The sequence below is a fragment of the Halyomorpha halys genome, unplaced genomic scaffold, assembly GCF_000696795.3.
Source record: "Halyomorpha halys isolate HHAL.00 unplaced genomic scaffold, Hhal_1.1 Scaffold123.1, whole genome shotgun sequence".
NCBI lineage: Eukaryota > Metazoa > Arthropoda > Insecta > Hemiptera > Pentatomidae > Halyomorpha > Halyomorpha halys.
Window position 1 is genome coordinate 57,885 of NW_027107023.1, and position 14,465 is coordinate 72,349.

Sequence of the window (14,465 nt, forward strand, 5' to 3'; positions counted from 1 at the left end):
GTTTTCTCAGTTTTATACTTTCATAAATTCAAATCTTTTTATATCTTTTTAGTCTCCGATACTTTTAATTATAATTCTCAAAAGAAAAACTAGGAACTAAATTGGTTAGGTTTTTATAAAAAATGTGTGATGCGCACACTGAACCTGATTTTTTAATTGTTAATGTTTTCTCCTTTTTATACTTTCTTAAATTCAAATCTTTTGATATCTTTTTTATTCTTTGATAGGTTTTATATTCATTTTTTCTTTTCTTTACATTTTTATTTATTTATTTTTTATTCTCGTCATTAATATATAAAATTTAATTTTTAATAATTTCTTTTTGTGATAAGATGAATATTCAATTGATGATATTGAAGCTATCATAAACCTAAATTGGTTAAGTTTTTCTTTGGGTTAATGAATTGAAATTTCGAGGAAATAGAGAACCATGCAAAAATGCATTGAAAAATAAAAGGCAAAGGAGAGAGATAGAGCGGGATTTTTTTAGTAAGTAAGGAACGACCATCCAGGATGGTATGGGGTAGGGATGCCTGTTTTCTCTCTCTTCTCCATGAACAAGGTAGTAGTATACATTTTTTAAATTTTTTTCCTAGTTTTTTATATGTTTTGCCTATTTGCCCAATAGTGACCCTGCCTCCAGTTAACTAAAATAAATTTAAACCATAATTTTAGTTACTAAAAAAAAGTTAAAATACCAAACATTTAAATTAACTAGAAATTACAACTATTGTTAAAAAAAATCATATTAAAAAAAGTGTAATTATAAAATACCTATGTTAAATAATAAATCTTAAATATAGTTAAAGTTGTCTCAAATAATGAAAAGTTATGGTTTGAATTACGTTTGAAATCTCAGCTATAATTTTAGTTACAAAATTTTTTCTATTATTTTTTTTTTTTGCTTTATTAAAAGTTTCAATAATAACTTTGATAGATGTCATTCATTATTAAATCTATTATGTTGTTTTTTTTAACTTTGTCGATTTAAAGAGAAAAACTTAGCTCATTATTCTTTAGATCATCGTAATAAGTTTTTTCATAGAACAAATGTCAATACTTTGATAGGTTTTATATTCATTTTTTCTTTTCTTTACATTTTTATTTATTTATTTTTTATTCTCGTCATTAATATTTAAAATTTAATTTTTAATATTTTTTTTTGCGATAAGATGAATATTTTTAATAAATAATAAACTTAACCATAATTTTAGTTACTAAAAAAAGTTAAAATCCCAAACATATAAATTAACTAGAAATTACAACTATTGTTAAACAAAAGTGTAATTATAAAATACCTATGTCAAATTATAAATCTTAAGTATAGTTATTTATAAATAAGTTATCTCAAATATATAAAGTTATGGTTTCAATTACGTTTGAAATCTCAGCTATAGTTTTTGTTACAAAAAGTTAAAAACCTTTTAATTATAAAATAAAAACATTTAAATTATAAAATACTTTAATTTAGAAATCTTAACTGGAGTTTCAGTTGCAAGTCATCTCAAATTATGATCTCTTAAATTCACAGAATGGTCGGCATGAAGTCATGGTGCCATACCAGCCATTCTATACTACTTATAGAGTAATTATAATTTGTGGTAAGGTGTTTTTTTTTTTTTTAATTTTATACCAAAATACCCAAGATCCTCTGATTAGCACATTGCCATCTGCGTTCTTTTTTTACCGAGTAACTTTTAAGACACAGTTGGGGGTTTTCTTTTGCCATCTCATCTTGGAAAATCACATTAAAACAGCTGATTTTTTTACAATTTCATTATTATATTCATCATCCTATCAAAAGTATCAAAGTGTGCTTATTCAAATCTGTAGACATGGGGATGTAATAACTAACCTAGACTTAGACACAAGCCTGAACAACTTAGTGGAGTTTGACAAGCATATCAGGACAGATTTGAATATTAAAGGCTTATAGTGCAGTCACAGTATAGATGAATGCCCTTGCAAAATATTAAGTTTTTCACTCTTGTTTACTATTTACTTAATGACTCCAAAACTTGGTAGCTTACAGAAACCCTCGTCTTATTCTTATTTAATGAAAATAAAACATGAGACCAAAATGTGCTCTTTCCAATCATTACTTAATAAAATTGGCTTTTCACAAAATTACCATTTTTTAAAAAAGTTTTAAAAATCCTTAATCGTCTCTCACTTTGTGAAAAATGTTTTGAACTATTCATTCTACACGAGCAGACATACGAAACGAGTTTGAAGTAAATTGAATCAGCTTTCAATTTTAATCTGTACATCGGTTCAGCACCCGCTGCGACCGCTCCCTGCTAAGTAGAACTGGATCTTCGAAATGGTCCTTAATGCGCCCTTCTGGTAGAAGCAGTGATTTGCTACTCCACCACCTCCAGTGCTTTCAATTATCGGCTTGAACCTTAATGTTCCTCCATTTTTTAAATGTTCAGTTGGAGATATATCTTCAACAGTTTGGCTTGAGCAAAGTGACACAAAATGGTCAATAGGAGTAGAGGCTTAGAAAGAAATAATGTAAAGAGCTCAGTTTGTTCTAAAATTTTTAATTAAATTAAAATTTGGGAGTTATTTATTTACAAGTTAAAAAAATCAAACCTATGGATACATGTTTTGTTTTTTTTCTCAAATGCAGTACTTACAGCTAACTACCCATCTCCGAAATATTCGGCCTGAGATTAGATTTCTTCTTGAAGTAATATGTCTTCAAACATCGAATATTTCTCGATTTACATATCACATTTTCAGTTAAACTAATTTGGATAGCATAATGTTTTTGCCTTTCATTTCCCAATAAAATCGATTTAGTTTTATCGACCCAGGTTACTCCTGTTCTGAACTAGTCGATTAAATGTAATTGGTCAATGGTAGAACGGAAGGAATTACATGTTTTGTAAAACAAAATTGGCAGCCATTGGAGTTGGGAAAAAGGCAATCAATTAAAATTACTATTTTTGGATTTGTGAGATAACAGATCGATTTTTCACTTTAACATACGAGGAATAGGAATCGGTGAGTGGTAACCACTGTACCATTCTTACGAAAATGTTTGTTTTATAGTTTTTAAGAGGTACGTTGTACGCTAGCAATGTACCTCGTACGTAAGATACGAGGAATAGGAATCGGTGAGTGGTAACCACTGTACCATTCTTACGAAAATGTTTGTTTTATTCCAGGTTTTAAAGTTTTTTAAGAGGTACGATGCACGCTAGCAATGTACCTCGTACGTAAGATACGAGGAATAGGAATCGGTGAGCGGTAACCACTGTACCATGGTTGTACGTTTAGTTTTATTTAAATTTCATTATAATTAAAATAAGATGATTGGGGACGACTGTCTGCCCTTATCCAAATTTCGTACAAAATAACTGACTTCTAGTAAATTCAAAGATTGTTAACTTATATTAAATCACATATTTACAGAATTTATTTAAATCAGTTTTATCCTTTTATAACCTAGGGATCAGCCGGCGATGCCTTGGTCCCGATAAGCGGTGGTATACTACAGTTATAATATTTATAATTACTAAAATAAATAATTTTGAATACACATTTCTTTCTTTTTTTTTCTCCCTCTTTCCCATTTACTATTTAAAAACAAATTGAGTGCTTTCTTCCCATGATTATCATGTGTTCTGAAACATTTGTCAAATTTACTCACAGTATTTTCTTATACATTTGTAAATTTCAATAAATAAACATAAAAAACGACAAATTTAGCAAACGACGAAAGATTCAAAATATGTCTTGTGTCTCAGATATAGCTCTGACACTATTCAATATAAATTGAAAATCCTCCGGTGATATTCTCAACTGAACTGAACAGAAGTGATGTTACACTATGAAATATTGTCTTCATCAATTCATTTTTTTTTAAATAATGCGAGATCCAGTACCAATGTTCTAAATGGACCAATTGGGTAGAAAATGGAATAGTCCAATATACCCACGATAATCGTCCCATCCCTAAACGTAGCTTAGTTCAATGCTAATAATAGCTAACTTCAAAGCTGAGTAGATCTAATTACGAAGCTAAATAAAGCTAACTTCGAAGCTTAGTACAGATAACTTCAATGCTAAGTATAGTTAACTAAAAAGCTAGGGGGTAAAAGAGGGTAAAAACAGATAAATGATAAATTGTAATAAAGGATTTACTGCATTACTGTAACAAGGTAAGATAAGCACTGTTGTTTTTAAGAATAGTTAATTTTGGACTTCTAACTGTCAATAAATGTTTCAAAAGACTGTTTGATATATTAGGTCAAATAAACAATATGTTTTCTGATAGACACAAAACTGTTAAGGTGAAAAGGAAGTAAAAACAACAACTGATACACTAGGTAAGAAAAATAAAACTCACTCCCCTAGCTAAGATCACCATCACACTGTTATCTCCAATCCAAAGAGGTTATATACAAGAGATTATATATAATACTTAGAGATTCTTACACTGTTGAAATACGGTGAGTTTGGAATTTATACAATTGGGGCAATGGAATATAAGTGGCCTCAACACCTATCTCTTACGCTCGTTAAATTTGAACAATTTTATAGCTTGGACATTTTTTCTGTTACAAAAAAAGAAACTGAGGCGTACTAAATCGTTTGGGGCACGCGGTAGAATTATTTCTGAGGTCCACGAAGGATGTTTGTAGTTATGTACATTTGTTCATATCTTGTCGTGCTTAGGTTGGCCAATATCTTAAATAAAATTCATTTATATGAAAACTTATCAATTTTTAATACAACAAAATTTACGTTGTCATCTGATCAAACAAATATACGTGTTAGATAGGTGCGAACGTTTATTCATATTTTGTTCTGCTAAAGTTGGCCAATATCTTAAATAAAGCTCCTTTCTTCTTTTTGATCCACTAATCTGAAAAAGAAAACAGATTGTAAAATAATTTGTTAAAGCTAAATTTACTTCTGTGACTTATATGAGTGTTAACATCGCTGGAATTCGATATGATATCGTTGGTTGCTTTACTTTAAGCTAGTAAGCAAAGATCTGATCTGATTTATTTATTTTTAAATTATATAGCACATATCATAGCAACTTAAACATTTTTAAGGATCGTGTGTTGGAGACTGTAAGAGAATTTTAGACTTTATTAAGATGCGAGAATTTGATATTGCCCAGCGCCGCTCTGCCAGTCTATAACAGTGCGTTAGGTTATATCGTTGTTGATAAGCCATGGATGGAACTGGTAAGTGATTATTAGCTGTTTTCTTTGGCTTGAATAATATTTGTTAATAACTGTCCTCGCTATGTAATGGGGCACACAAATTGTGGACTGATTTGAAAAGGTTCACTTCCTTTAATTTATAATATTAATCTGTTATTGAATAGTATAGTGACATCTAACTGTGCAAGAACTAACCCTCTATTTTAATGTCCTTGAATGGTAACTACCATATATTGTTAGTAACTAAAATAATTGAACCAACTATGACTTCTTAAATATTTTAGAGCAAATTAGGTCCGTCAACCAATATTCTGCAAGTCTTTTCACTCTAATATTGCATTTAGAATTAAAGATGAAACTGAGGACTTTTATAGTAAAATATCTATTATTCTACTAAAGGCTTTTTACAGTATATTTTTATGCATAACATTTTCATTTAGTTTTCTCTTACATTTGTTTTAAAAAATGCCTTCTATTCTCTTTGATGATGAAATGAAATGTTTTGATCATTTGTAACAGTGACTGATCATTAAAATGATAATGAATTAAAATTCTTCAGTTTTTTATTATATATATATTTTAAAAATATTTTCAATTTAATCTTTTTATAAATATCTATTCAGTATTCAGCAAACTTCTCTCCTTACTCTCCAAAAATCAAAGAAACAAACATTTATACTTGTTGAATAGGAGGGCATTCAGGTTCAACTTAATTAATTTAATTAATATTCTTATTTTTCCAGGTATGGATAGCTTGGAGATTTCTATAAAAGAAGAAGTTACAGATGAAACTTGACCTTATGGTACATTTTATTTTTTAGTTTAATGTTATCCATTGTCATCTGATTTTTTTAGTTTTATATTATTGATTCTTGAAGCTTTTTAGTGGGTCGTTTGTTAATTGCTTATTAAATTGTAATAATAGCTTAGTATATTACTGTGAATTAGTAATCACTCATTTTCACGGAAAAGTGTTACTCGGTTACTCCTGTATGTTTAGCTAAGTTTAACTTTTTTAGAAGTAACTTTTATTACTACTAAGTACTATTTAACCATTGGAAAATTTGTCTATTTAATTAAATATCTAATCATAAATACTTTTTATATGAACTTACTCTTTCAGGTAAAAGTAACTTAGACATATTTATTAAAAAAAAAATGATGAACGAAACTGGCCTCTCAGGTCCATCTACTAGTAAGTTTTTTTTTCCTAGTTTAAATGTTATATATTATCAACTAATCCTTAATATTTTCTGAAGTTTCTTTTGATGATAGTAGATAAATTTTATGGAGTATGAGAATTATAGTTTTTTTTGTTTTTTTTTTAACTATTATATAGCTCTGGTCTTGGATCTGCCTGTGAGATATGAGAACAAACCTCATCAGGTGGGTAGAGTGGAAAGGGAAAAAAGTAATTTTATGAAAAATGCATCCCTTTCCTTATAGAAAAATTCTGCGAGATGTTCAGGGAGAGAGAAAGTTCACCATGAGAAGCCTCTGGTTTGGATCTTGCGATATTGGAACAATATCAAATAGAACAAGGAGCTTTTTGGAAGACCTAGATAGGGGATATAGTGATCTTGAGGGAAAATATTATTTTTGACTCCCTGGGTATCATACATCATTAATGGGGATTAACTCGGATAATATACATTTGTGTTTTTATTAACCTATTTATTTGTGTGTTGTAACTTATTTATTCATTTATATGTTTTTAAATTTATTTAATTTTTTTTAGTAAACTGTTCTGCTGCTGTGATTGTTTATTTTCTGCATTGTTTATACGTTGTTGTCTATTGATGATATCTGTTAATTTGCGGTTCTAAAGGTTTTTGCGGATCTATGGAGAGGAGAGTTATGGAAGAGTAATGTATTGAAGAGTAATAAACATGGAGAATAATGTATTGGATGAATTGGTAAAATTTTATATGGCTTTGTGTGAGGAGAAAATAAATATATGTATATAGGGAAAAAAATATTTTTTTTTAAGTGTATTGTATTAAGTTTATTGATGATTATTATTTGAAAAATGGAAAATGTTAATGTATTGTAGTGTATATATGTCCAATATTGGATTGATGGTTATGCTGTGTGCCTACTTACGCTGGGTACCAAAACCTAATTTATTAGTATGATAAGTATTTATCAATAATCAAAAGTATGTTAGTTTTCATATCATGAATTTGTGTTTATGTATTTGTTACTCTAGAAAATACTTTATTACTTTTTTTTTATTGAAACATTCATTTTTATAATTAACACCATTTTATATTTTAATACTTTTTAGTGATATAAGAAATTAAATTACAGTATAAAGGTGACACCATAAGTTATTGAAACTCATTTAATTGTTAATTTAATATATTGTGTATGAATTGCTCCTTCGACTTAATGGCGTTATTGCACTTTTGTCTGGCTTATTTTTAGTGTACTGTATGTATAAATTAATTGTATTAAAAAAAGGTATTGGCAGAAAAAAATCTATTAGATAATTCACATATGGTTGTATTGGTGGCTGAAAGAAAACATCTATAATTATAGTGTGTTAATGAATTTGGATTAGGAGTCTATGGATTTTGATGATGTGAATCATATAGAAGGAAGTTGACTTGCTCCATGCTTTTCTATTCTCCCGTTTTGCATCCATCTATTTCCCCTCTATTGCCTATGTTATGATGGGGCCCTACAAACTACCTACCTAAATTGCTCCTGATGATTTATTTGAAGATATAGGTTGTCCCAGGTAGGCTGAAATTTAGCAAAAAAATACAATATTAAGTTATACCTATGTAGGAGATTTGATTATAAAAGAAAAGGTAACCTTGCATCATGAACACCATCATTTATAATTACTTAAGATAGTTACTTTAGATTAATTCAAAAATAAGAAAATCAATAAACTAAGTGTGTGCATCTGCCAGAAATTATGTTGAACAAGCATCTCTTCTCCCTAATAATTCCCAATCTCAAGAGGAGAAGAAAACTAAGTAAAACCTTATTTAGGGAAAGTTATACACTCCTTGTCAATGATTTAATGATAACTTTATGAATTATAAAGAACCTTTATGTGAAATCAACTTAAATTAACATTCAGTTAGATTACATTAACTAAGTGTTATCCTTTTCTACTCCTAGGGGATTACTTAACTGCTCAAGTAAGGTGACTACTGAAGGGGTATGCACCATCAAAGTGGTTGTGTCAGTATCTCTACTAGGAAATGTGGTTGACACTTGAACTGTGGGCCATTATCCTACAAGTGACTGCTTCTCCAGTAAGATAACTAGTTTCCCAGCATGGGGATCTTGGTGGTCCACTTCTGCTCCAGGGTGTGAAGGTACTTCCTTTTGCCATGGAAGGTAAGTCCTTTCGCCATGGAAGGTACTTCCTTTCGCCATGGAAGGTACTTCCTTTTGCCATGGAAGGTACTTCCTTTCGCTATGGAAGGTGCTTCCTTTCGCTATGGAAGGTACTTCCTTTCGCTGTCTATACCAAAATTGTGCAAGTTGAAGTTTCAATTACCCTCCACTTCGAAATAAGGAATGGCGATGAGGGAGCCTGCAACCAGGTTGTCGAAAAGTTGAACTTCAGGCATTTTTGGTGAGGGGGTAGAAAGGACAGGACAAGTCTATCTTTACCAGAACAGTGGCTAAATTCTTAAACATGAACGGTTGGCTCCTCACAGAGCTTGCCAATAATCGTTTCACTGATTTGATTCCTGCCTCTGAAATACCTCTTCAAAGTATGAACTTCCATTCAATCCCTTTCGATCCAGGTTATTGGTAACCAGTGTCTGATTCTTCAGCTGGAGTCTTTACACATCCTTCAAAAACTTCGAAGAACCACGAAGATTTGGTGTGATTCATCTTGAAATGAAGCGGTCCAGGTTAGGTAGAAAGGCTGTTGCGGTCCAGGTACTTACCAGATCTAGATCGAGGGCCTTGCTAGACATGCACATGAAGGGGCACAGAGCCTTCCCCAAAGAAGAGTTGCGTCGGTTTGATTCGTTTTCCAATAAGAGACCGGATTAGTCTACATAGGTTTGTGTGAAAGGCCTTATTTCCTCGAATCTCGCTTTGAGTAGCGGCTCCATTATAGGAACTATAGGTTCGGCTCACTGACTCCAATATTGAACTCAACGCTGAATCCTTACTCTTATTAATTTGGCGGTTGTTGGTATCCAGTATTTCCCTCTTAGAAATGCCAAGGGGAGGGCCTGCATGAAAATGTTTAGAGTGTAGGGGGTCAATAATCAGGCTCGAGAGTGGTGCTCTTCCTGGAAGGAGAATAGGGTGCAAAGCTGTGCTGGCCACAGGGGACTACTGTAGACGTCATCCCTCCCTGATGATTCTCCGTCCGTCAAGGAAAGGTGATAATTGAACAAATACTTTAGGGACGATGACGGTTTTCTTGTAGAGCTCTGGAGGAAGTGTGCTGAACGAAACCATCAGAGTTCAGCTTCTTCGATCTCATCTGTGAGAAATAGTTCCAGGGCTTGTCTGGGAGACGATGAGGATATTCTTCTTGCCATTCGCTGAATGAGCCTCAATAATCTATTCATGGTCCCAAAGCAAGAATGTAAATGGAGGAGCATTCTGCCCAGTCATGAGAGATGTTCGTACATTTTGGTGTCGTTCGAATGATGCTCATAATAACCGTACTGTTAATGGGTTTTCACCAATGTGAGACGAGTGGCTCACGTACTGCGGCCCATTCCACGTGGAACTGGAATGGAGTGCTTCAGCTTTTTGGGCGCACAGCCACGTGCAGTTAGATCAACGGGGTTCCAGAGGTCGAGTAGCACGGTAGTGCGAATTTGATTCGACTCGATTAGTTTCTAGTACTTGCTCGTGTGCGGGGGTCTCCAGTCAGGAAAGGACCACTTGTGAGTCCGTGAAACAAATAATTTTCAGTGTGATTGTTGGTCCAATGGAGAAAATCAAACGAGTGAGAAGGAGAGCGCCGCATAGTCCCAGACGAGGGATGGAGACGAATTTGAGGGGGCTAGGATTTTGTTCCTACGAAATTTATACTCTAATGTGAAAAAGCTGCGAAGTATTATACTCTTGTTTTCATTCAATTCTAGGCTCTCAGATTTAAAGGGTAGCCTGACTACAATGTCCCCTCGTCAGTGAGGCGTTGCGTCTGAACAAAGTGTTCGCACAGAATCGGTCAATTATAATGGGTTCCACAAGATCGCAGAATGCTTTTAAAAGGTCTTCAATAATACTTTTGGTAGCCAGCCAGGAGCATGCTGTGTGGTTCAGTTTTTCTTGCTTCACGCTTTCGAATCGACAACAGTGCACAACTGGCCTTTGTTATTCCCTCCTTCATTGAGCCGTAAAGCTCGAGTCAAGAGTCATCAGGAGTGTATCCTTATCACCAATCGTTACAGTGTGCTCTTCATGCTCAATCTAGGCCTCCCAAAACAGCCTGGAGTGACTTAGCTTCTATCAACCTCGTTTCGAATCCATTACCGTCGGCGTCACTCAGGGTTTCTATCTCAACATTTGAAATACCAATAACATTTAGTTTCATACCTCGCATATGCCTTTCCAAGACAGTGGCGCGAGAAGTAATCCTCTCTTAGAGAGCAGAAACCCGTAAGAATCTGCCTCAGCGTTATCTTCAATAATGAAAGCTAGGAGTCCTCTAAACAGAAGGAGTGGGAAAAGAAATGTAGAATGAGATGTAGGAATGTAAAGGAATAAAATTATAAGAAAGTTGACTGCTAAAAGGAGAAGAATATGAAAATTGCCTGTGTCTGTGTACCTATGATTAAGAACTAAGGAACTTTTGGAATAGGGGAGTTTATCCTAATGAAAACTATGATAATAATTTTTTACTTTATTACTGAATTTAAGATTCATTCGAAGTTATGGATTGGTAACAACATATTATCCTTCGAATTTAATAAATAAGGTTTTAATGAATCTTAATTGAATTGAACACATTATGAATATATAATAATGCGCTATATTATAGTAAGAAATATAGAGACTAATTTTGATATTAAATTGTAATATGAACAAACTGAAAATGTGAATTGAGGACCTCAGAACTAGAAAAAAAATTCAGTGAAGGTATGTTCGCAAACGTTTAGTTTGGGAGATATTCACCCTAAAGCTTTTCATTGTTATGAATTATTCACGTTATATGAAATACTGCTACTACTACTAAGTAATAGGACATCATCAAAATGGCTGCAGAAATGATCTTTCCCGTTGTTCAGGTATACACAGTAAAGTACAATATTACTTCACTGAATGATTTTGAACCTTATTAAAAATTAATTAGAATTTTATAAATCGTCCGGCCCGGTATGGACCATTATGTATGTAGTACCCCTTCAACTTACGGACAGGCATTACTTCCCTTTCGAATATATATGCTGCACTATATGGTTGGTAACATGTATCTATATGGCATATATATGCTGCACTATATTGTTGGTAACATGTATCTATATGGCATATATATGCTGCACTATATGGTTGGTAACATGTATCTATATGGCATATATATGCTGCACTATATGGTTGGTAACATGTATCTATATGGCATATATATGTTGCACTATATGGTTGGTAACATGTATCTATATGGCATATATATGCTGCTCCTATTTTGGCCTCGAAGCACATAGAGGAATTGGAAAGATTCAAGAGTACTACAAACGATTACTTTGTTTGCAACGAACCACTCCACACTTTATGGGAAGACTAGAAGTGGCACCCATTCCCGTGAGACATCAAGGTTTTAAAACAAACTTTGTCCTGGTCAGTAAAAATTATTAATATGAGATGTACTCGCTTCGTGAAACAATGTTAATTAAAGCTACTGTAGCTATACAGCTACAATCGTTAGAGTTAACATTATAATTGGGTAACGCAGATAAGAAAACTATTGCAATTAATATGTCGATCCGCAAAAATATATTTTGGACCCACAGAAAATATGTTCAGCTAGTGATGGAACGACATTGGAGAATTGTTTCCATTTTTTAACAAACTACCCCGCATATCATGAGAACTGAACTCGATCGATACACGCCGTAACTAAGCGATATTATCCGAAAATAGTTGTAAGAATTTCTACCTGTACCCTCAGGATTGATTCTTAAACTTCTTTTTATATATGTAACATAAAACCTCATACTTAGAACGGGATACCTATCTTCACAATAGGATGTTTAGTTTTTGTTTCTTTTATAATATTAAACAAGATGTCTATTTTGGGGGGTATAATGTTTGTTACTAGCTTATATAATAATTTAATAATTTGTATATTGATATTATTTTTATTTAACTTATAAATTATTAGCTTATATAAATGAGATATAGTTAACCATTTTTGTAAAACTACTACAATGATTGTTAAATTATGTACTTTACAGGCTAACTCTGTGTATAGAGGGTCCCCCAAAAGCAAATAAATAAATTATTATTAATATTATTACTTCACTTTTAACTGGATAGTTGAGTATTGTTAGTGGACTATATATAAATTAAATGTAATGAAAAATAAAACATAATTGGTAAAAAGAAAATCTATTGGATAATTCACAGATGGTTGTAGGGGTGAATATTTATTTCCTGAAATTATTATTTGATATTTTAAACATATATTAAAATATAGCAATATATTCCAGAAATGACGTATTTATGTAAATGTGTGTATGGAACAATGAGTGATGCTCTGTTGCCTGTTCTTCTTTATAGCTTTATAATTTTGAAAATTTAGTCAAATTTCGAGTTTCCTGCTAGCCTAACTGATTTAATATATTTCTGACGAAAATTTTCTCCTTTATCGTTTCCTAAAATTTTTTGAAATATTATCACAACAAAACTATGAAGGTTGACAAATATTTTCATTTACTTCTTCAATATAAGAAGCAGTCTGCAACTTCTAAGGTGCAGCTGCAATGTTGATTATTTGAACAATGTTTCCTTTTGTCAACTCACTGTTATTGACCTGACATCTTTTGATTGATAGAGATTGGTTACCTTACTTGTATGATTATCAAAGTTATTTAGCAATATTAAATTAAAATTACATTTAACATTCAATATAATTTAACTATTTATTTATTTTTACGGTGGAAAGTTTTTATGATAACAAGTAAGCTGTATTATTTTTTTCACAAACTCTATTTTGATGTTTCGGCTATTTACTCCATCCTTAATATCAATATATTTTATAGGCCTAAAGATATCATTAAGAACCGTTGCAAAAGGAAAATAAAGAAAGATTAGTGAAAGATAATATGACTTATTGATTAACGATTAAATGGTTGTGTCCTTTCACAATTGTGTCACACACCAAACAACAATGAAGACTTTAGATTTTCATTTAAATTATTATTTTGTTTGAATTCTTCTGTTTAAATTATTTTTATTTGTCAGCAGGTGGCTATGTTCATGGTCAACAGGAAGGAGAGCTATCTGTTCCAGATGATAGTGAGAATTATTCTTGTTATTATAATGCTTGCAGTAGTTACCTACAGAATAATATTTTAGATTTAATGTTATTTATTATTTTGCGTGTGATCGTTCTTCACTTTCACCTCTGATTTGATTGCAACATGTTCGACACTAGACTTCAAAATAAGGCTGGTAGTAATTTTCACTATGTTTCTGCACTTAGTCCCAACATGGCGACGGCCGGACTAGTTCATCCTTTTGAATCGTCAATATATAGGAACCTTGATCATCCAGTATAGTCAGTTCTCTCATTCCACTAAATTATATGGATGAAATATCGAAAGCTACAAATAAAGAATAATTAGAACTATTTATTAAAGCCTATGTTTTGGGTTAGAGACGGTAAAATATGACTGGCCTTGCTGGACCTCAGTGCTGCCTCTGGTCTAAGAAGCCCTGTATTTATAACGATTAAAAGGTTGTGTCCTTCCACATTGAAGACTTTAGATTTTCATTTAAATTATTATTTTGTTTAAATTCTTCTGTTTAAAGTATTTTTACTTGTTAAAAGGTGGCTATGTTCATGGTCAACAGGAAGGCCCACGACAAGGCGTATTCATTATAAGTTAGGAACGGCCGTGCCGGAGGATGAGCCCTGGACACTGACGCAGGTAGAGGAGGTCTAGGTAGAGTAACAGTTCTAGTTGCCGAGATGAAGCGGACGGACCAGAACTGCCAAGATAGGACCCAGCTTACTAGTTGCCGAGATGAAGCGGACGGACCAGTAAGCTGATAAGGCTAGGTGCAGCTCTAGTTGCCGAGATAAAGCGGACGGACTAGAGCCGGGGAGAGACG

At 32.4% G+C, this 14,465-nt stretch overlaps 1 protein-coding gene across 1 annotated transcript in view; it reads left to right on the plus strand.

Moving 5' to 3' along the window:
• The window catches only part of LOC106678092 (zinc finger autosomal protein-like), a gene marked incomplete at its 5' end in the record, with an annotated part of 62,820 nt that extends 56,835 nt beyond the window's left edge, over nt 1-5,985 (plus strand). The window contains one exon of the mRNA XM_067045394.1: nt 5,933-5,985. Coding sequence (XP_066901495.1) covers nt 5,933-5,985 — 53 coding nt within the window. The remainder of the gene's footprint in view (nt 1-5,932) is intronic.
• Nucleotides 5,986-14,465: the final 8,480 nt, after the last annotated feature.